This window comes from Trachinotus anak, unplaced genomic scaffold (genome assembly GCF_046630095.1).
Source record: "Trachinotus anak isolate AG129_WGS33_773 ecotype Australia unplaced genomic scaffold, CSIRO_AGI_Tana_v1 ptg000016l, whole genome shotgun sequence".
Classification (NCBI taxonomy): domain Eukaryota; kingdom Metazoa; phylum Chordata; class Actinopteri; order Carangiformes; family Carangidae; genus Trachinotus; species Trachinotus anak.
Window position 1 is genome coordinate 3,089,955 of NW_027273867.1, and position 23,351 is coordinate 3,113,305.

The 23,351-nt window shown below is 39.7% G+C and overlaps 1 protein-coding gene across 1 annotated transcript; it reads right to left on the reverse strand.

Annotated features, from left to right (window-relative positions):
* Nucleotides 1-2,622: 2,622 nt before the first annotated feature.
* On the reverse strand, nt 2,623-20,541 carry lrrc3b (leucine rich repeat containing 3B). The gene is made up of 2 exons (XM_071500670.1): nt 20,383-20,541; nt 2,623-9,353 (listed from the first exon to the last, which is right to left on the reverse strand). The coding sequence occupies exon 2, from the start codon at nt 9,207-9,209 to the stop codon at nt 8,427-8,429; it is 783 nt and encodes a 260-aa protein (XP_071356771.1). The 5' UTR covers nt 9,210-9,353; nt 20,383-20,541; the 3' UTR covers nt 2,623-8,426.
* Nucleotides 20,542-23,351: the final 2,810 nt, after the last annotated feature.

Below are 23,351 nucleotides of genomic sequence, written 5' to 3' on the forward strand. Positions count from 1 at the left end.
CATTCCTTCGTTATCTCTGAGAAACCCAAACAATTTGATGGGTTGAGATGCAGACTGAAGGCCATCATTGATGGTACTGTAGCTGGATTCTTTCTAACTATTATTTTCCAGGCAATTCAGTTTTTAGAGTTTTCCAGTGACTGTGTGTTTTGCTAAATATTGACAAATGTTAATATGGTACTGACTTTTACTGTATTTTGCCAGAACGTGCATCTTTGATGTCTTGGATCATTGGTAACATTTAACCCTTCAGATGAATACATGCCATTGGCTGAAAACATAATAACATATGTTTTCTGAAAACATAAAAGTGATTGAAGTGTGAACAAATTTTGTTTGTGGGTCCGCAGGGATGTGCTTTAAATCAACTTAAATGTCTGACATAGAGCTAATTGTTCAAGGTCAAAGACTCATGTCCACATGTTACTGTAACAGTGACACCTGGTCACGAACCAAAACATGGTCAATGTAGGTGTGATGTCATTAAGAGAGGCCGTAGTCAGCTCTCATAGACACACAACTGATAAACAAACCTTGGTGAAGAACTTACATTTGAGTGAATAATGTTCACTGCCACAAATACATTTGTATTGCAGCAGGCTGCTCAGCCTAACAGAGTGACACTCAAAGCTAATGCTAAGCTGCCTGCGATTAACCTATAACACCTGTAGTAAAACAAACAGACAAAGAAGAATGTTGAAAATAATTCAATAGTGTCAGTGTCGCTGCTTCAGTGCTGTTACAAAGGTCTCTCTCTACAAAGGTCACCACCTGGTCCTCCATGTTGCAGCCTGTCTCCAATGTTCAACCAGCCCTTTGCCTCAAGCCGCTCTTCATTCTCTAGCCTCTGCTAGGCAGGGCATACTTCCCTCAAGCGGCAAATATATCCCCTTGTCTTAGGTCAAAAATTCTCCAAGGTCAAGACAAAACATTGTTGCTTTTGGACATTGGCGTTTGGCTCTTTCTACCATTCCCTGTGATTGCAGATGTTACACACACCCTGACCTTTGCCTGATGTTCAAATCCCGTGCAATGCTTTTCATCACATTGTTTGAATGTTTGAATCTGGGCCTCTTGTTAGCACTGCCTCTGCTTAGGGACTGTATCTATCTACCACAACCAACATGTACCTCTTGCCTTGGACTCCCATGTCCACATAGTCAGCCATAAGGTGTCAGAATGGTCCATCAGGCAGTGGAATGAGTCTAGCTGGTGCTGAAAACACCTTTTCTGTTGTTACAAACTGCACATACATCACAGTTATGTAATGCTTGGGTTTTTGTAATTATTATTGGATTATGTAATGGCCAGATTTTTCATGGCTGTCATATATGTGACGACCAAGCATTTTAGATTCTTTAGATTCTTTTGGTTTTCAAAGTGGGGGCCACCAGGGGGCTCTAGGGGGTCTTCAGCAAATTGGAAGGAAGAAAAGGAAAATGCAATTTAAAAAAAAATCGAATTATTATTTTTTTATGCGTGTTATCATAAGTAATAACATATCAACATAACATTTGCCATGCTCATCTTTCAATTGCTGCTGGTCAAAATATCATTTATCACATCATAAACAGGTGCATGTAATATGAATTAAGTGTGAGCCATTTGGTGCAAAAGTTAGATTTTTAGTATTTGTGTAGTTATGAATGCAGTGCTTCATTTTGTAGGGTATATGAGATATTTTGCCCTTTGTGTGTGGTTTTATGAATAAAATGAGCCCTGTTTTCAAAATATTGACATCCGGCCCCAGGAAGGAAATATTGTGTTTTTCATGACAGAGATACACAGTCATTTGGACCATTGCAATGTTTCATACATGCTTTACACATGTTAACACTGGTTTAGAAGTTCTGGATCCAAATGCAGACTAACATGGGGGCAGGTTGGTGCAAAGGAGGCTATTTAATAACAAAACAGATTTACAAGAAGATGAAGGTAAGAAAACAAAAACAAACTAGGCAAAAACTGAGGAAAAGAGAATGGAGGCATGAGGAAGAACCAGGGGAAGTGGACAGAAGCACGAGACACTAGAGAAACTAAAACTAAGGAACAAAACAGATGAACTGACAAGGACTGAGGTAAAGACACAGCCTTGAATACAAAGGAAAGGCAGAGATGACTGACACAGGTGAGATACATTAGGCAGAGGAAACTTGACAAAGACAGGAAACAAATTTACCATGAGACACACAAGGGAAGTAATTTCAAAATAAAACAGGAAATCAACAAAAGTCCAAACACAAAATATGAACAGTTCTTTTATGCTACAAGTGTATTTTTTTATGTGTGTGTGAACACTTTTTTTGCATTTGACTATTTTAACACAAGTATACCAATTAAACACCACACAATGTGGTCATTCTTTTAATACTATTACCATTAATATTTTATTTTCCATATTTGTATGTCATTATTTGAGGGAAGACTACTATTTGAGAAAGGCAGTCTTTGGAGGCTGTGTACTCCTGGGAAACAAAGCATGTCTGAAAAACACAGCCTGTGTAGATATTATTAAAGGTCACACTGTGTTATGCTACTCCTTCCTGAAAAAGGCTTTCACACTGCTGAAATACATTTGCTGCCCAAAGCTGTCTATTTTTAAGTCAACAGAGAAATAAAATGAACCAATGCAACTTATTTTATTTCATTTTTTTGTATGTCATGCCATTACATCAAAAGCATGACAGTCAGTGCTAACATTTTCATTCTTAACTGTGAATTAGTCTATCACACACAGCTGTTTGTGCACAGAGAACCGCAGTATGGTATGTATAATTGAGTTTAACAAGTTGTTATATCAACATAGTTGATAACAATTTATTTTTTCCAACGCGCAAAATAAAGCTAAATTGAGAAACAGTGAGAATCATAAACGAAAAGATTTCAGAACAAAGACCAGAGAGAAAGAAGACATAAATGAAAAAATAAAATGATGAGGTTAGTATTCAGGCACTTAGAAATACTTTCAGTTCCTTGGCTACACTGTGCTTCATTACATTGTCATGCATTTTATAGACTATCCTAATCCTGTCATGAGGGGTATGAGACAAGGCTAAGGGCTGTAGCACATTTAAGAACAACCAATTAAAGGGATTTCAAGTATTTCACACAACATCAACGTTCCTATTTACAAGGGATCCTAGTCTTCTCTACCTACATATTCACATTGCATTGACAACTATTACTGTACAACTTCAATGACAAACAATTCAAACGTGACCTGAAAGGAAATTTTACAAGATACCACCAACACCCACCATCCAACATGTCACCAACTGAGGAGGATTTCTTTGAGGTATTAGACAGTATTTATGAGACAACTAAAAGTGACTTTCGTTGTCTTTCTCCAGTCCTATGCTTTAGCGTGCTCCAGAGACTGTGATGGGAGGGAAGCCATTTGAGAAAATGACAGCATCAATTTTCTCTTCACCCACTGCTAAAAAAATTACAGTACACAGTGTTATTAAAGGGAAATGATGCATGTATTGGCACCTTTACTTGGAATTGGGATGTTTGTGTTAACTTGTGACGACTGAGATGATCGTATACTGTGACATCCCCACATGTAATATGTCTTTCCTCCCCTTGACAGGGCCTGGTAAGAAAAAAATTGAGTTGGTAATGGCACACTGTAAAAATGACCAGCTCCGGCTGGGAAGGACTGTCTCAAACCACAAAACACTAACAAATAGAATCCACTGAAACTGACATTTAGTCTTGTGCTTACTTCTGATCAGTGCAGATGTACATATAAGACTGACTGACAACAGGAACAAACATAGACTTCCCAAACTGAAGGAAGAAATGTTTAGTACAACACAGAGAGGTTAGAGTTCAGTCCTTCTTTTCACACTCTTGTGTGCGCACAATCTGCAGGAGGATCCCATCTTTGTAGCCATGATGCTTTGTTTTGCAGTGTTCTTTCCTTTCCAAAGCCCACAGTTTCCTTGTGTCTCTCCTTTCATCTCAGACTTGGAACAACTTCAAGCGCATCTTGTTTTTGGCTCTGATGAAAAATCAAACATGTTTGGAAACTGGTGTAGTGCCTCGGACAGCTCACATTGTGGTCAGGACCTGTCTTGGAACTGCTCCAACTACAGGATCTGTTACAACAGGCCTCAAATCTAAGAAATTCATCTGGGACAGGCAAATCTTGTCTGAACTTGTCTCCCGTGGCCCTTGCTCAGTTGTATGCAGTGGCCCTTGCTCAATTGTGGTAAGAAGACCAGTGTTTCGTCATCATATGACCAACAGAAATTAATTCACACAATAGCAAGTCCTTGTAGAGACATTTCTTTCACCAGGCAAAACACTGATATTGTACAAATCTGCATTACCCCAGAATGAGAAAGTCTTTTACTTTCTGTGCCAAAGTTTCTAATATTCTTGCTTCCTACATCAGAGAAAGCTTGTGGTTATAGCTAATAAACTGTGGCTAAGGTGTGACTAGGGTTAGGTGACTAAAGACTTGGTTAAGTTCAGGGAAAAAATGGTCTCTGGTGTTGCATGTGATTGGGCTTCTTGATTTTTCTCTAGCCATCTACTGAAAGATTATTGATGACCTTGACCCATCACCAGTTTGGGTTAAATGTACACAAACAGCTGATGATGTCTGATGATGTTTCTGGTGTTCATTCCTTAACTTCATTCCTTAATTCAACCTTAACTGATGCAGTGTTCCCTACAGTTGTTGCACAGGATGTCAAATATAGGCAGCCCTGTCTTTAGGGAGCACCACCAGACAACTCAAGGTGTTGACTGGTTGTAAGTTCAGAAAGCTGAGCCATGTAAGCGAGTCCTACTTGGATGGTTCTGGTGGTTCCAGCTGATTTAGCAGGGTTCATCCTGGACTTAAGTCGGGGTGGGATTCTTATCATCCTACACTTTTTTTGAGTATATGACAGTATACAGTATATGACCAATTTATGCCACCTGATCAAAGTTTTGTACACTCAAGTTATGACAGCTTGACAACCACTTATGAAGACTGGGGCATATGGTCAAAAGCTCAGGGCAAAGTTGTGTAATTTACCTTCAATTAATATCATTTTGTCAAAATACTATTTCACTATGTTTGGTCAAGAATGAGCTTTCTTACTCACCCCTCCTGGAACAAGTTCCACTGGGGCACCTTCTTTAAAATGCTATCAAATATCTATTTTCTCCTATCCATTAACATTCAGGGTCTTCGTCAAGTACAGTTCAACTACCATGCAAAACTATAGTTTTCTGCCAGAGTTAATATTCAGAGCTAATCTAAGTATACATCTTAACTATTCTGAAACATAATTTACATATTTATCTTCTAAAACATTTCTGGCTTGAAAATGTCAGATTTTGCTTAATTGCAATTTGTTGTTTTGTAAATTTACTACTGTGGTGGTGATCAGAAAAAATATTTTCATATCATGCTTTCATTACATTTTTTTCATTGTTACATCCAAAATTATTCCATGCAAACAAGAAATTTTTCTTGTTATAAGATGACATTATTGTATTATTGTTTGTTAGGGTAAGGAATACACTAAAAGTACTGAACCAATTTGCAACAAACTTGGTGGGAATGGGCCAAAATTTGGTGAAGATCCAGGAGTTTTTTTTTCATCACTTTCCACAACCTCGTCAGATTTAGCTTTTTCTTTTTTTTTTTTTTACATTTTTATTATTCTCAAGAAATGATGTGTGGATTGTAATGTAAAAAATCAATTGTAAATATCATGGTGTTGAGATATAAATTTGTACAATTTGGTTAAGATCCAGATAATCAAGATCTGATAGACGTGTGGGCCTGTTTGACCTTGGTGGAGGTATACACTCTACTGGACACCCTTCTAGTTAAATCAATGAACATTTGCATTTATACATTATGGATCTTGATTTTGTTTAGATTTTTTTCATGTTTGATATGTTTCAAAAAGTTTAATGCACTATACTTTTCCTGGAATTGTTGGTCTGCTGTAAACTCTATAGCACTTAGTTCACTGGCACCACAACAGAACAAATACCATAGCAAACTTTAATCACTGATCATTTCTAGGGCTGCCCACAAATAGTCGACGAATCACTAGTCGATGAAAAGAGTCTTAGTCAACCAGGGTTTGATTGGTTGGTTGGTCATAGGGAAAAAAAATAAAATCAAACTTTACAGGAAGTAGTGACACTCAGTCACTCAGTCAGTCACGGAAAGACATCCGTTACGCGGCTGGTCCCTGCAGTTATCAGATAGTAATGTAACTGAGCGTCTTGGGTTTGCCTGACTGGGCAGATTTAGTAATAAAATAATAAATGTGACTTAGAGACGTTGTACAATGAACAGCAGCAACAACTTCTTTATTTTTACTAACATACGTGTGGCAAGCTGGACTCCGACAGCAATTCCTGTCTTACGGCAACTCAAATGTCAGAACAACCTGAAAACACATAACAGTCTGTTACAGTAATTACAGACCGGCACGTCATGAAGGAATTCCAAAGTGTGGAATCATTTCCGGAAGCTAAAGGATGACCCTATTTAAGGTGACATGCAAACTCTGCAGGCGAACGTTCGCCTATCATTCGTTGACCTCAAACAACACTTGTGTGAGTAGCCTAATGTTAGCCGCTTAGTATTCTCTCATTCTCCTTGCTGCTTGTTTTGACACGTTCTGAATCATTACTGCTTTTGCCAGTGAAGTCAACAGACAACTTGGTTTGTGCACACGCTTGTAAAAGTTATATTTTAAAGACTCATTATTATGGCCTAGTATTTCTCTGCAATGTGTTACTTATTATATTCTCTCTCAGCTCTGGACTCAAACCATTTTCTGATGCCCCTCAAAAATACACAGTTAAGTAATTAAATTAAGATAATAAACATGCAACGGCTAGTCGGCTATTGGCTTAAACTGACAACTACCAGACTAGGGTAAAACTTTGGTCAGGGGCAGCCCTAATTATTTCACAGTTGGAGTGGCCATGAAACTGTGCAAGATGTTATGGTTTGTCATGTAGGCTACAATGTCTCCTTTCCAGGGCCTTTCTCTTTTTCTTATTTTAATATATTATGAAAGAGTCTTGTATGTAAAATACTAGTAATTACAAGCTGACGATGTTTGCTCCAATTTCACACTGAACAAGCTCAGATTTAGAGCAGCAGAGTTCATCTGTGAGTTATAGCCAACAGTTTCAAAAACTATGGTTTTCCATGTATCAGGCTTTTGTACTGTTACCTTGCCAGAACTGCAACCCTGAACTGTGGTAAGAAGACCAATGTTTCTAAGCTAATTTATCCTAGTTTGTAATGGTGGTGTAGCAGATAATATTGACAAGCTAGCTAAAGCTACCTACCACTTTCACTTAACAGCTCTTAGTTTTGACTTAAAAAGTAAAGCATTTTAAGTAATTTAATACATGTTACTCGTGAGTTAGTGTCTCATAATTTTCACAGTAAATGTCATAATTTTTACTAATTAAATCAGAATCTTAACTTTGTACCACACAATTGTGTATATTTTTGTATATCTTGCAAGTTGACTTAGTAAATCAAAACCTTGATTTGGTATCTTAAATGTTTCCCCAAGAAAGTCCAAATGTTTACTTAGTAGCACAGAATTTTAAGTGAGCATTTTTATTTTCTATTTTTCTTAAGATTTCAATATAGTTTTTCTCTGCAAAAATGGGATTCCATAGCATCCAGTATTTTCCTTAGCCACAATGTGAGATCCTTCCCTATATATTTCTTGACAACCTGTCTGTATTGTGAAAATTAGTTGTGATATGTCTGTATCAAAGACAGGTCACTGTAGTTCAAGAAAAGCCGGGAGATAACACTGTTTTATACCCTATGTCTGTGTAACCCATAGTCAAAGCTGTAACAGTCTAAAATATTACATAATGTATAGATCAAATAGTCTCAATAGAAATACCATGGGTTAAGAAATGTGAAATTTCTGTGTGGAACTTTCAATTTGTAGATATTGTAATTTAAATGAAATTTTAAGGGGCATGAAAGATGCAATTGGTTTAGAAGGTTTTAAAAAAACTCGTGGGCTTTGAGATAAAATGAGGGCTATGGCAAATGGTGTCACAACGTACAAATATATTTCTGTTTATCAGATATTCCAAATTTGTATTTAAAAACTGCCATTGTCATGCTATAATTTAAACCTGAGATTCAAATTTTCAAAACTCCACAAGCAATTTCTGTAGAAAAGATAATGTGGGCATTAGACTATTAGACTCTGTGGCCTCACTTCACATATCGCAGATCGGTCATGAACAAACCCTGTTAAGGACATACAACAAAATTTCCAGAATACAAAGATTTATCTGCAGTTTTGATGCTCACATCACCAGTGGTACAAACAGTAAACATTTGTGTGGGTCCTGTTACGTGAACAATTTGGTGTTCATTAGGTTTATGTTGGACACAGTCACTGACATTGCGGTCAGACTACAGTGCTAATGTCGTCAGCCTCATCAGGTTTCTTGGGTTTGCTAGGGAGAGATTTGAGGTACTCCAGGTGGCGTCGAGCATCCTCCTGGTTCTGCCGAACATAATACACCACATATGAGATGACCATGGCAAACCAACCAAACATGGTCACCAGCATAGCATAGTCTGTGGTCCTTTTGGCCAGGTTACAGAGGTCAGTGTCCACTGCCAAGAAAGGTCTTCCCTCCTGGTCACGAAGCTCTGAGCTCCTGCAGAGTACACGGGCGGCAGCCTCGTGGTTGTGGGCCATTCCACTGATAGCCTGCTGGAGAGCACAGTCACAATGCCAGGGGTTATCGTCCACAATGACGCGGGCCTTGAGCCGAGCAAAAGCATCCTTGTGTACGCTAGTAATACGGTTGTGGGAGAGGTCCAGCACCTGTAAAGTTGCCTCTATGCCACTGAAGGCTGCTTCCCCTAAAGTCTCCACCGCATTGTATGAAAGATTGAGCTCCCTCAAAAGCCTAAGTCCATGGAAGGTTTGATCAGGCACAGCTCCTATCTGGTTGTGATCCAGCCTCAGCAGAACGGTGTCAACTGGGAGGCTGGGAGGGATCTCTTTGAGGCGGGACTGGCTGCAGGTAACGTTGAGGCCATGGAGGTGGGGGTCACGTTGACAGATGCAGCCTTTTGGACACATGCTGGCCGAGGGGAAGCACAGGGCCATGAGGACAAGGCTCTGAAGGAGCAGGCACATGGGGATGGAGCGTGACAGCCACAGGTCCAGCAGAGTCATGCTGACCGGCCGTCAGCAGCATCCCGCCTGGGGCCACAACCCCCACTGATCCCTTACACACATCGCATAGTGGTGACCGGTCCTCACTGACTGCCCACTGAAGATACTGGGGTGCGAACTGATATTATCATGCTGGGTTGAGGCCTGAAAAAAGATCAAACAGAAAGACAGATTGAACTATTCAGCTTTTAGGAAGTCCATAACCTGCTTTTATTCTAGTGTGACATTTTGTTTGTTATGTTGTTCAGCAGTATCAACCAGAAATGACTGTTGACAAGAGAAAATATTGTTCTGATTTTGTCTGACTTTTATCTGCAGGTGGTTTGGTCAAACCTGAAGTAGGGGGCTAGCTGGTGTTGTAATTACAAATGGGAAACTCTGATTTAAAAGGTTCCTTTACATTGTATCTAATTCTTTATACAGTAATGCAATATCTCTTGTGGCTTCTCCTTTAGTTGGATGCACAACTTATAGTTACAGTATTTGAATTACTACTTGTACTGAATGATGATGGGCTAGCCAGCAACATGTCAAAACATTTCTTGTCTGTTTTTGAAACTGGCCTGAAAATTGATTTGCCTCACCAGACGACTGACATGCAAAGTTCACTTGTCTGACAGCAAGAGTTCAACAATTCACATTCATGTCATATCTTGATTAGTGTAATTACCAGTTTCCAATTCTTAATAGTGTTCTCATCAAAATCCATGTTGTAATTACAAATGGGAAACTCTGATTTTTGTGTTCCAATACCATATTGGACATCCCACTTAATGACTGGGTCGTACCAGTAAACCAAAAAACATGGATTTGACAGTCAGCCAAAGTCTTGTCTAATTTTTGTCTTGTTTGTTAGTAACAGTAAAGATACAGACAGAAAATGTGGGGAACAAGACAGGAAATAACATGAAACCAAAGTCCAAAGGTGGAATTACTTACTAGGCCTACGAACACCCACAGCCAAGGTAATTAAACACAAATATAATGGATATAGTTTTATATTGTCAATTCACAACATTGTTTTCGCTTGACCAACATGACCAACTCAGCAATCGAAGAACCGTCTTAAGTTCAATGACATGAACAAGTCTGAAACTTGGGAAACTTCACCATTCCATGGTAAGCCTAACTTAACATAAAGATTCAACCAGATTCAAGGGGGCTAGCTGGTGTTAATTAATGAACTTTAGAGGTGGTGGTAGGTGTATTTTTTTTTTAACAGAGTCAGTCCAGCTGTTTCCTCATGTTTCCAGTTTTTAAGCTAAGCACATAATGACTCAGCTCTGGACTTAATGCACAGACAAGAGATTTGATATCAATCTTCTCATCTCATTCTTGGAGGGAAGGTGAATAAGCATATTTCTCAAAATGATTAACTATACTTATAATAGCATAATATACAGTGCCATCAGAAAGTATTCAGACCCCATCATTTTTTTATGTTGCAGTTTTATGCTAAAATGAAGAAAAAAATCACTCCATACCCCATAATGACAAAGCAAAAAAAAACAGAATTTTAGAAATTTTAAAAAGGAAAAACTGAAATATCACATCGACATAAGTAGTCAGAAGCTTTGCATCTTTGAGAGGTTTCTACACCTTGATGGAGTCCACCTGTGGTCATTTCAGCTGACTGGATATGATAGAGAGGGACGCCCCTGCTCTGATAGAACTTGGAAGCTCGTTCCACCATCAGGGAACCACAGATGAGAACAGTCTGGACTGTGATTGCCTTGTGTGCAGGGATGGCGGTGCCAGATGACATTCCCTGGAGGAACGCAGTGGCTGAGAAGGAGTGTAAGGCTGAATGTATGAGTTCGAATCACTCTCACTCACTAAATGTGATTTGAACGTTTGTCGTTGTGGTGTGGACTGTGCCATCCACTTGAGTTAAAACCATCTTTGAAACAATATATTTATAATTATCATTTTAGTTATCGTTCTTGGAGTGAACCCCCTTAAAGCTGCAACATCACAAAGTGTGAAAAAATGAAGAATATGAACACAATGTACTGTAAAGCCTATTTACACCATGAATGCAGTTATTTCTTTAGTAATTTCATTTCATTAATTCAATCCTATTCTATATCTGTATTACTTGTCTTCTGTAATTCGTGGAATTGAGATGATTACTTAGAACATTGATTCATCAAAAATGTAATGATTATATTATAGGGACTTGCTTTTTGTCCCTGTAAGAAAGAAAAGTACTCATAATGTGACTGTGTAAAAAGTTTTAGGTGCCCACAACATCAACAATACGTGAAATACAAGTTGCATGTTGCTTCAGGAACTTACATTATACATCGTATTATCGAGGCTTAGTGAAGAAACACAGAACTCATGAGGCCCAGTTGTTTAACAGAGATTTGAGAGATCAGTCCCCCATGATCTGAACTGTTTCAGAGGCTGCAGGACTAGGAGTGGAGTATACAAGATGGTTATTCCAGTCTTCTGTTCTGTTACGTGCCACTGTATGAGCAAATGGAAAGCATGGGTCACAAGATTTTAAAAAGCAGCTATAACTGATGTTTTTCATGATGAATGTGACAATGTGAAGGGGGTCACTTAAGGTGATGAAACTAAATAGAGAATTATCACCTAAATCTGCAGCTTTCCACAGCATAATGAGGCTTTGTGGTAAGTTTCAGTTCATTGTTTAGCTGTGCAGCACCATATTCTATGGCCCCTGAACGTGCGTCTTGGCCACTCGGATCACAGGTGGACAGCTCTGACAGCTCTGTGAACTGACGAGTATGTCAGTTCACACCTGGCATTAGAATGTGTCTCCACATGCATCTCGAGTGACCACTTCACATCTCACTTGCCCGCTCTATATGCAAATAAACACATACAGTTTTGTTTGCAGAGACCAAATGTGTTGTTGTTATTAGCCGGTTCAACTATGTGAGATGGGTCCATTGTCAGTATGTGTGTGTGTGTGTGAGTGTAAGAAAAACAGAGAGAGAGAGGGCACGGAGGGGCTGAGTGAATCAATGCGCCACACACAGCTACAGCTACAATGAAATAAGCTTTTAAAATATTTTTGGATCATTATGAATCTGTGGCGGGACCATTCAGACTATGGCAGAGGACGTCAGTAGAGTAAGCAGTCCTTCAATGTGGCCCAGGACATTTCTGTTCACACTGCTCAGAGAATGTGGCCACATGTGGCCCAGACCACCTCCGAATGTGGTCTGAGTGATCAGATCTCAGATGCTTGCTCAATGCATCCTGGGTGTATTCACACCTGTACTTAGAGTTGTCCACTTGTGTCTGGCCCACCCGTGACAGATGTTCATGCCAGGTCTGAACAGGGCCTATAACCATCATAAAGTATAACAACAAGGAGCACTGTTGGATGTCTTTCTGTAAAACCTTCCTTTACAGTCGAATCAATCAGAACTGAAATGTTAAGGATTATACCTTTGAAGCTAAATGCTAATGTCAGCATGCTGACATGCCACAATAGCAATGTTAACACTGATGGTAATGTTTACTGTGTTCACCATCTTACATTAACAAGTTAGCATTCTGACAAGGGAATGCCATCAGTTTTACTGGTATTTGATCATAACCATAAGTATTTGGACAAATTGAAATTCTAACCAGATGACAGTGCTGGATAAAAAGAGAAGTTATTAAAAAGTATTAAAAAGGGGAACATAATATCTGACCTAAGTCAAGCCATTCAACACTTTCAACTGGCACGACATTTCACTGAAAAATAAAAATGTCAAATTCATGGTGGTATTTGAGGAAAAGTCACTTGGTCTTCAGGATACATTGTTTGAATGTCCATACAATAAACTGTGCCAATCAATCAGTAGATATTTCATAAAACATGTGAAAAATTTTGACCTGCTGGTGGCACTAGAGGGAAAGTCAGGAAACCATTAGGATTCATTTTCACAATGAATGTACAAAATGGCAATCCATCCATTAGTTGTACATTCCAGTCTGGACCAAGGTGATGGAACGACTGACACTGCCATCCCTTGGGGCCTCACAGCTACTGTGACTAAAAAAAAATTGTGCTGTCACATGGAATTTGGAGCCATTAGCTTGAAGGGCCTTTCCAATGACATGAATATGCTGTGTGAAGTCTTATTTCTGTCTGTTTAACCAAAAGCATTGTCTTAGAATAAGGTCCTAGACAGCTCTAGGCTTGTAGATGGACTGTGCTAAATTTGGTTGAAAAGTTAGTTTTTTTTAGGTTACATCTTCAGGTCTCAGTGTGCTTCCAATGAGCTAGTTTATGTGAAATATCATCCAGTCTGTGCTGAAAGGGCAAAGTGAAAAGCCTAATTTCACACAGCCTCCCCGATCTCCAAGGACTGTGTCTTCTGTTCTGTTCATCTTTGTTTCGATGCAATGATTCATATAAATCTGGATAATGGCACTTGTTTACATAAGAACTGATGGGACCAGTCTCAAATTCAAACCTCCTCACAGTTGGCCAATCAGTGTGTCTAGGTGGTGGTGATTGTTGGATAGTTGCAAAAACTGTCTGACATGCACTTTGAAGCATACTGAGATCTTAACCTACGGTGGCCCAGAGAGCTCACTGCACTGCAACTTAGGAAAACACATACAAATAGACAAAACACAAGCAAATGCAGAAAACATCCTCATCAGTTTGACAACATATGTGCAGCAAATACTCACAACACAACCAAACACACAAACGTGCTGCAAGTGGCACAGACGACAATGGAAGTGTTTCCAGGAGAAAGTGATGAACCCGTAGCTGTCTTCGTTACTTGTGGGCTCCACTTTTTTATGTGTCCCCTGCAAACACTTTTGTTGTGATCTGTTTCACTTTCAGTGAGTTTCTGTATTTGGTTGTGCTGGGTTTGGGTATTTGGGTGACATCGCTGTCTCCATCTCTCCCCTCTGCTCTCTCTGTCAGTGGCATGGACGTATAAACAATGAAAAACATTCTAGCGCTTGACACTAACTTTAGCCAGCATGCTACTACTCTTGACAGATATTAAAAGCAAACTGTCACAAGTGTTACAAGTTGTTGCAACTCGGCCGCATGAGATGAGGTCACGAGGCGGTGCATTACTCCCTGATGGCTCCCTCTGACATGATTATTGTAATAGTTTGTGATGCACCATTATTTTCAAATCTAGCAGCATATGTCTGAAATAAGAGAGAAGAACATCTGTAATGTTTGTCCTTATGTGCGTGATGCAGCCCAATGTCAAAATCGGTTGGTATTTAAAACTCCTGTAGTATGAGGCTGGCTTTCTGCCACTCCCTCTCTTCATTCATTCATTTACTCTCTCTCTCTCTCACTCGTTGAGATGAGGAGGAGGGTCCAGTTTTGAATGGTGTGTTTACAAACAGCAACTGACAAATCCTGCGTTTCATATCTTTAAAGAATAAAGCTCTACTCTAATGCAACAGCAACATTACATACATTAGCTAAAACAGAGCAGGAAGCAGGATTACTATATCAAACTGTCAATTTTGTACATCACGCTTACAATGAATGGACAGGCTGGACTCATACAGAGGGTAATACCACTGGGTGATAGTGGACTAGGAAAGCTCTACTTTTAAAGGAGGCAAGAATGAGGAAAATAGGGTTGTTTGTGCCTACACCAACATTGCCTGCAGTATGTTTGCTTTTCCTGAGATGGGAGGACCTCACTATGAAAAATGAAGAATTAGCCTGCTGGTGACAGGCACTTACTGGCACCCTGCTTGCCACAGTGTTTTTTAAAAAGAAAAATTTCAGCAGGATGGATTACAAGGAAGGGCTGGCACGTATGACACACTACACTCTCCAAAACGTCACAGCAAGGCCTCTTCTCTGCTCTTACAGGTCAGTTTGTGAAAGGTCAGATCCCCTCGCCTGTAAGAACGAGGGATTACATGCTGTCTATCAGCCAACAGGCAAAAATATCAGTTGACTGATTAGTTTAAAGTTAAATCAATTATATGTTTAAAAGAAGTCATATTTGTGGATGACAATTTAATTTATTCTTTAAAGGTCCCACATTGTATAAAGGTAGATGTCCATGTGTTTGTGATTATAAAGCAGGTCTAGGTTCTATATTAATACTGTGAAAGTATCAAAGCCTCAGTCCACAGAGAAATGCACACAGCCTGTATTCAGAAACTGAGCCTTAAAATGAGCCATCATGAACTTTGTGATGTCACAACAAAACAGTCACCGCCCTCAGCCACGCCCCAAGCCCCGCCCTGCTTTGAGTGTTAACCTGAAATCTGCTATATTTTTATTGGATCACTCAGAAAACAGAGCCTCTCTTCTGAGCTCCAGAGAGGGGAGAGAGGAACTGTAAGACCACATTGATTTGGTTTTTGGTACTTAAAGCCACAAACATATGGACATCAACACTGCAAATAAAACACTGTCAAAGTGTAACATATGGGACCTTTAAAGCACTGGTCAATATGTGTATGAAGTGATGAATCCATAGAGAATTATTTACAGTTTCCACCAGCCCTGTGGACCTTTATAGAGACCTCCTGTTGTTTTGTGATTTGCTGGTTCACTATTTTGCTTCAGTTTCAGTGCTGTCATCAATGTCATTTCCAGTCACAGCAGGCAGCTGTTTTCAACAGCAGCTTGGAAAACACTGATAAATTCACTGTAGACTACGAAACCACAAACAAACAAAGGTAGCAGCCAGCTGGTGAACACAGTGAGGTATTAAGCAGCTGAAGAGCCAGAAATTTTTTAAATAAGACCACAACTGTTATAACTTTATCGTTCTATTGGTGTCTATCAATTTACTCTGAAAATAATATAATGACAAAGTGAAAACATGTTTTTAGGAACTTTTTCTTATTTATTAAAAAGCCATCCAGCAATCCAGCCCCAAAGTGGGGCCAGGTTCTGCCATCTCTTCTGAGGACTTCTGAAACTCTGTCACTGAGACTGTTCTTGGTCAGCTCCAGAACCTCAAATTGCAGAGCTTGGCTGGATGGCCAACTCTAGGAAGATTTCTGCTGGTTCCAAACCTCTTCCATTTCAGTGCTCCTGGGAACACTCAAAACTTTAGAAATGTGAACTGTGGGACCTTATATACAGCGGTGTGTGCCTTTATTAACTATGTCCAGTCACTTCAATTTGCTAAAGCTGGACTCCAACCAAGTTCTAGACACATCTCAAGGATAATTAAAGCAAACCGGATGCACCTGACCACAATTTGGAGAAGCACAGCAGAGTCTGAATACTTCACATTTTTTATTTCTAAATTTACATAAAATTCTAAAAACATGTATTCACTTTGGATTATTATTAATTTTGCCTTACTGAGTATAGACTGCAAATGCTATTTTATCCATTCAAAATTGAATCTACAACACAATAAAATGTGCAATAAGTGAATGGGGCAAAAAAGTGAACTGAAAACTTTCTGAAGTAAAAATGTTAAGATATAAGATTTAGCAAATAAGTAGCTGATAAATAACCCTAACCACAAGCAGTTTATGTGACGTAATCAATTCATGCAGTGGTCAGAGATCACGATGACTCCAAATTAGAGTATTTTGGCTGCATTAAAATACCTTCAGCTGAATTGTTGGCTGGAGAGCAACAGCAGAGTCGGCCCTATAATCACGAATGTCTGCGACTGACTGTCTGATGTATGACATATGCCACATGACTGAGTTGGACATTACTCTTTCGAAATCAATTTGGTGCCAACTTAGCACATTTGTTGCTAAATTTAGAGACTTTTTTAGGTTTTTTTTTTCAAAAAAGCACCTGGTGACAAAATTGTGTCTACTCTGTTCATGGAGTGGCAGAGAGGCGGAGCAGTAGTTTGTTACCTAGACACTACATGAGAGACACAATAAGAAAACGATTTTGAAACGTCTAACTTTCTCACAGAGAGACCATTTCATCACAGCACAGTCTTCGTCTTTAATTCATGTGTATGGTGATTTCTTCAGACAACATCGTGGTTAGGAAATCAGGATTTTTGCAGAAGGGGAGCAGCTTGGAAATGATGGGCAGCGTTTCAATAACTATTTCAAACTTGTTCCGTTGTCTGACAACAGACACCGGATAGACACGTAAGTGAGAACAGCTATATTGGGAATTTGGCTGTATTAAAACACTGTACGTGTGAGCACAGAGAGCAGGAGAGAAGCAAACAAAAGGGGCTGAAACCAGCTGACACTGGGATGAATGAAAATATGACGCAATGATGTCGGTTGTTTACAGCGATTCCACAACAGTTTCTATCCACATTCTCCATTTTGCACATTGATCCTGAGTGGTCCAGCCATACACTTGGTTATGACCTGGTCTTGTTTAACGTATTGTAGGAGTCTGTTCGAACCTTATCCCACAGTTACTAGTGAGAACAGTGGGGTATCAGATTTTTCCCCAGTAATTTGGCAGTTTTCTCAACTTGGGGAAAGAACACATTATATAGTTAAAAACGTATGCCAATTCCATATGTTTAGACTCAATATTCTTTAATCTGACAACTTTTAGGCCAACAGAAATGAAAGAAGTACAGGTCTAGACTACTCAGTGCACCAGAGTTGAGAAGCTTTGCCTAAATCAAATATAATCTTAAGTTACATATGCTTTGTGATTTTAACCGGGAAACAGCACATCAAGGAATCAAGAAAACCAGAGACCATCTTGCACTGGGATCACACCAGCCGTGACACCCATCAACATGTTGACATTCTGACCCATGTGTACTCAGTAGTCATTACTATTACACAACTACTCAGTATTACAACGTGACTACTCAGTACATGGTGGTTGGACCACACCCATCCTTGAACACGGCCTTCATTTTAGTGTCAACTACACACCTATAAAGTTTCATGACTGGATCTTGCATGGCTACAAAGCTGGTGACACAGTTCGTCCACAGTATGAATGTCACCAGTACCAGTTGGTACCAAGTCAATGCCAAAATTCTGAAAACGTGACAGTACTTGTCATAGTAGTAGAGATGTGATTCTCTGAACAACAACTCATGGACTGACAAGTGCAGGTGCAGCAACAGGTCCGTGGTGACTTGTGGAAAACACACACACACACACACACACACACACACACACACACATACTTGTACTTCTATCTTTGTGAGGACACTCACTGACATAATGCATTCCCCAGCCCCTTACCCTAACCTTAACCATCACAACTGAGTGCCTAACCCTAACCCTGACCCTGACCTTAACCTAAACCTAATTCTAACCATAACCCTAAAAACAAGTCTTAACCCTCAACATGTGATTTGAAGGTGTCTCAAAAAGTGAGGACCGGCCAAAATGTCCTCACTCTGTTAGTAAAATACTTTTTTTTGGTCCTTACTATGTAGCAAGTACAAGTACACACACACACACACCATAACTGATGTATGGAGAGATTTTGTATCTAGGATCATTAGAGGTCAGTGATCAGTGATCAGTGTGCCACAGGAGGAAACAGCCCAAACTTATCTAAGCAGCTCAGAGACAGACATCCAGTACACACAATTCATCTGTTGTGGTAATGTTCCACACACAACATTTACAGCTGGTCTGATCCCAGTGCAAGGTGGTTTGTTTAGGTTAACGTTAGCTTGTTTAGGCACTGGCCACTGGACGCTCTTCATATAAATGTTTATGGATTTATGTGGAATGTAAACCACATGAATGCTGGACATTGGGGATCACTGTGCCACAGGTCTCCTCACGTGCAAACAGGTAGTTCTACACCTACTTTGTTAACTGATTAACGTTCACTATTTCCATCTTAATTGTGAGGATTAGCTGCTTTTACTTTATAATGTGAATGCAACATCTTCGTTCTAGCTATAGCTCTCCTCCCCAGCAAACAGTCAGCTCAACAGTTCTACGATGAACATGCTACTGCACAAGTTGCATTATAGATGTAAAGGATCCTACACATCAGCAAATATGCTTCGTAACATTTTAGGAGATTTCCCCTCCTCAACAGAAGCAATGGCACCGACTATGCTTTTTAACCTAAGCTTTTAGAACTGGTTCAACTCTTATTCCATCAATGTTCTCCTACCAGAGGAAAATACCAGGGCCCTTATCAAAACAAGCTATTTGTAAAAGTTATTGACAGTCTGTTTGGCTCTGAATACCCCCTGACAGTGACTGCCTAATAACGCAGCATTAAAGGGGACAATTTTAATAGAGTTTGTCTGACCGCTCTCTCTGTCCGGATAAGACAGGGCTCCATAACTGCTGTGGGATTGAACTCATCTGTCAGGGGTCTGGTTGCTGTGAATGTGACAGGCTGTAGGAAATAACCAAATATGAATCAACACAGCTCGTCCTGACCGCGGTGGGTCTGAGGACAGGGAGAGCAGTAAGCCCAGAATCCACACACCCAGCTCCGTCTAGCGCCTTAAACACACATAACGTTATTAGCATCGTCAGTCATATAAACCTAGCACTGTCTAAACTGTGGCCCCGTTACACCTTATAAATGGAGAGAACGTCACGCAAAACTCAATTTAATAATTATGTAATTTTACATATCCGTCTTATATGGCACACAATATTATGAGTAATTGTACAATAAGATCCAGATTCTGAATGGAAAGGAGTGATATAGTAATTCGGCGTCCAATGAAGGTATCGAGCTTCAGTTATTTCGGTATCATTTTAACTTTTAAGAACGGTTCGCACTGGTTGCTATCGACCTCCGTGGCGCATTTAATTGGGAGAAGATCAGAAGAAACTGCGGGCGAAGCAGGAATAAAGTTGGAATTTACAGGAAACTATGATCTGATTGAATGTTAATTGTACGACGAATTAACGTGTGGCCTTTGATCACTTGAAATTTACATTTGTTTATATTTGATATGTGGTGTCGTTTCGGCAATTACCAAAAGAAATATGAAATAGATTTTTTACAATGGCGTCTGGCTGGACGCCGCCTGTGAAAACATCACGCACCAGCCTACCTGAACTGCCGAATACCAAATCAAAGCTCAATGTTGTCTGATTGTCAGAAAAGCTATAATGCAACGTGACTTGCAAAAGTATACATTTAGAATCACCCAGTATCTACATTATAAATCACATATATTAAAACAATTCCTCCATGCAAAGACGAATGAAGGCAGCGACCGTAGCAGAGGACAGACAGCACAAACAGAGCAGAGACAGGCACAGGAGCAACAGGCGACACAAGTCTCCTCACCAGCAGTCACAGTCATTAGCTGTTGTGAAAGTGTTCATATCACAGAAAGGTGCTGGGACCGGCTGTGGGGGCAGCCTGTCTGCTGGAGTATCCACTCGCTGATGCTCAGGTCGCAGTGTGGATGCGCGTCTTTACCTTCCAGGGAAGAACGGGAGTGCGCGCTGAGGAAGGGAGGGGTCCGCCGTGTGAAGTCACCGGGTAACAGAGACGACATCACTTCCGACCTCAGCCTTCAGCATAAAATAAAACTTGCTGTCACAGTGAGTACGTTTATATAATGTTTGTTATAAAACCAAGGCCAATTTATCATGATGAGGGACTTAACCATACACATATAGCCTATACACTATACCTATACATGCGTTTAACCTGTACACAAGACTGAGCTGTAATCAAACACAATTAGAGAGAGGAGCTGCAGATTTTCTGGATAAAAAGCACTTGGGTATAAGGGTTACATTTCTCAACCTAAAGCAATGAGTCGTTTTTATATTCAAGGGTTTATGGACTATGTGGAATACCAAAAAAAGTTTTGTTTGCAGTCACTGAGACTCTCGATAGTTTAGACTATTATTGCTGCTCTCCATAAAGAGAAGTGTGTACCAGTGTAAGAGTTAGCTACATTATAATCTTGGCATTAATAAGGCATTGTAAAAACTAATGCGTGAAATAAATAAAATGAATAAAGTAAAACAGTGAGACACCAATGGCGGTCAGTCTGCTTTCTATAGCAGTGAAAGGATACAGATATAGCCTACTCCACAAGAGGCAGCACAGACAAAAACAATTAAGACAGTACAGACCTTTACTGATCTCCAGTGGGAAATTCAGGTGTTACAGCAGTATAACATATTTACATGATATGGTAAAAAAAAAAAAAAAATTCAAATCGTGTACAAGCCTTAAGGAAAATAAGCCAAATCCATGCTTCCATGACATGAGTCTTGTCTTCCTTAGGACAATAATCGACTTTCCACCGTGTAAATAATTCAGTTCATGTAACTCTTTATGGAAAGCAGTGATTATAGCCTAACTATCCAGAAACACAACTTTTGTTTAATCTACATAGATCATAAAAATAAATGAATGAATATCAAAATCGGTTGAGAAATGTAAACCTTATAGTGGTTTTTGTCCAGAAAAACTGCAGCTCCTCCATTTACTTGTGTTTGTTGACAGGCCAGCTGATGTATCGCAGCAACAGGCCAAAGTGGTCAATGCAGTATCCAAGTGTCATCTAACAAAAATGAATATATTTAGGTGTTGTTTTCTGGATGATAAGTTAAACTGTGGCTTTCATGTCTGTACCAAAGGGAAGCTATAGTCATTGTTATAGTGTTCTTATTTGGTTTCCTTACCATCAGGCGTGGCCAAGTAAACAACTTGACACAATGGGGGGGTCTAAGGAAACCTGGTGCAGGACTGGACTTCTTATCAGAACTGTTCGGCTCATCCCCACAGGCCGGGCTAAATTACCTGTAAAACTTAGCTGCGGCCCTATTGAACCCATCTGTGCATTGTGTGCTGTCATCTGTCACCTCCAATTTCCCATCAAGTACAATACACACAGCAGACTATATATGATGACTTCATTTTATGGCATCAAGAAACCAACCAGTACTCCTATGTTGAAATAAAACTACCTGGCCCCAGTCTCCATTAGTTTGTCGTCATTTAATTAAACACAACTTCTGCAATCTGACCTAATAGAGATCTTTAGTAAGGAGGTTCATTTTTGACCATGGGAACTCACTTACAGTCTTTTGGAGGTGCTTTCAAGAATGCTGTGGATACAATCAAAATCTCCAGAAAAAGCTACTCAGTGAACCTTGAGCTTAGAATATTTCATCAAAATAGAGATTTTGACACCGTGCCACAAGATATTACAGGGCTTCATGCTGAGATCACAGTGGTAAACCACAGTGCCTTAGTAGGCCTTTTATTTTATGTCTATTTGCATTTTCATTTTTATTTTCATATTTCCAGTTTTTACAGTACAACTGCCAGCTCTTCACAGCAGAAGTCAGTGTGGACTACATCACTTTTCATTGCTTTGACACAAAATACAATTAGTCACCACATCTTTCAAAATTCATCAACTGTCTTCTCATTCAAGATAAATGATCAGAAAAACTCTACATCTAAATCTAAAAAGAAAGTCCCAGATCTTAAACAAGCTTTTCTTCTCACTGACTGTTTTCTGAGTGATCCAATAAAAATAGAGCAGATTTCAGGTAAACACTCAGAGAAGCCAAATCCTGCAAGGTTGGATGGTGGGTCCAGGTGGGCGGGGCTTTGGGCATGGCTGAGCGTGGTGACTGCTTTGTTGTGACATCACAAAGTTCCAGAAGTCCTGACGGCCGGTTTTAAGGCTCAGTTTCTGAATACAGACTGTGTGCATTTGTGAGGCTTTGATACTTTCACAGTATTAATATATTAATTATTATATCCCCACACTTGCTATCGATAAGTAACTGCTGTAACCTTGGTTACTACTGTTGAGGGCAGTGGAGCAGCTGTGCACCTATTGAGCTAGAGATAAACAATGGAGATCTGTGACTGACCTTGTGTATAGGCACCTGTGGGTAAAATAATATAGACTAACTGCAAAAGAAGTGGGAAATTTATTACCACAGTCCAAATGAGATGAAGTCTCTCCTGAATGCAATGGGTGTCTGGACATATCTACAGAAGACTGCCAGGGATGGATCAGGCATGCAAAAAGATTCTTTCTCAGGCAGTCTTGAATTACAGAGGCAAACTACAGCCTCTCTTATTGATTTCTGCAACATTTACTGTAGGTACAACAACCTATACAGAGAAGAAGTGTCATTCTTTCTGTTGTCATGGAGTTACGGCTCCTGCAGAGTACTGTAAACAAATAAAAGCTACTTCGAAGAAAATAGTTGCAAATAATTTAGTTTTATTGTTTTAGTGTGTTGAGTGAAGTTTTCTTGTTGGGTGATAAA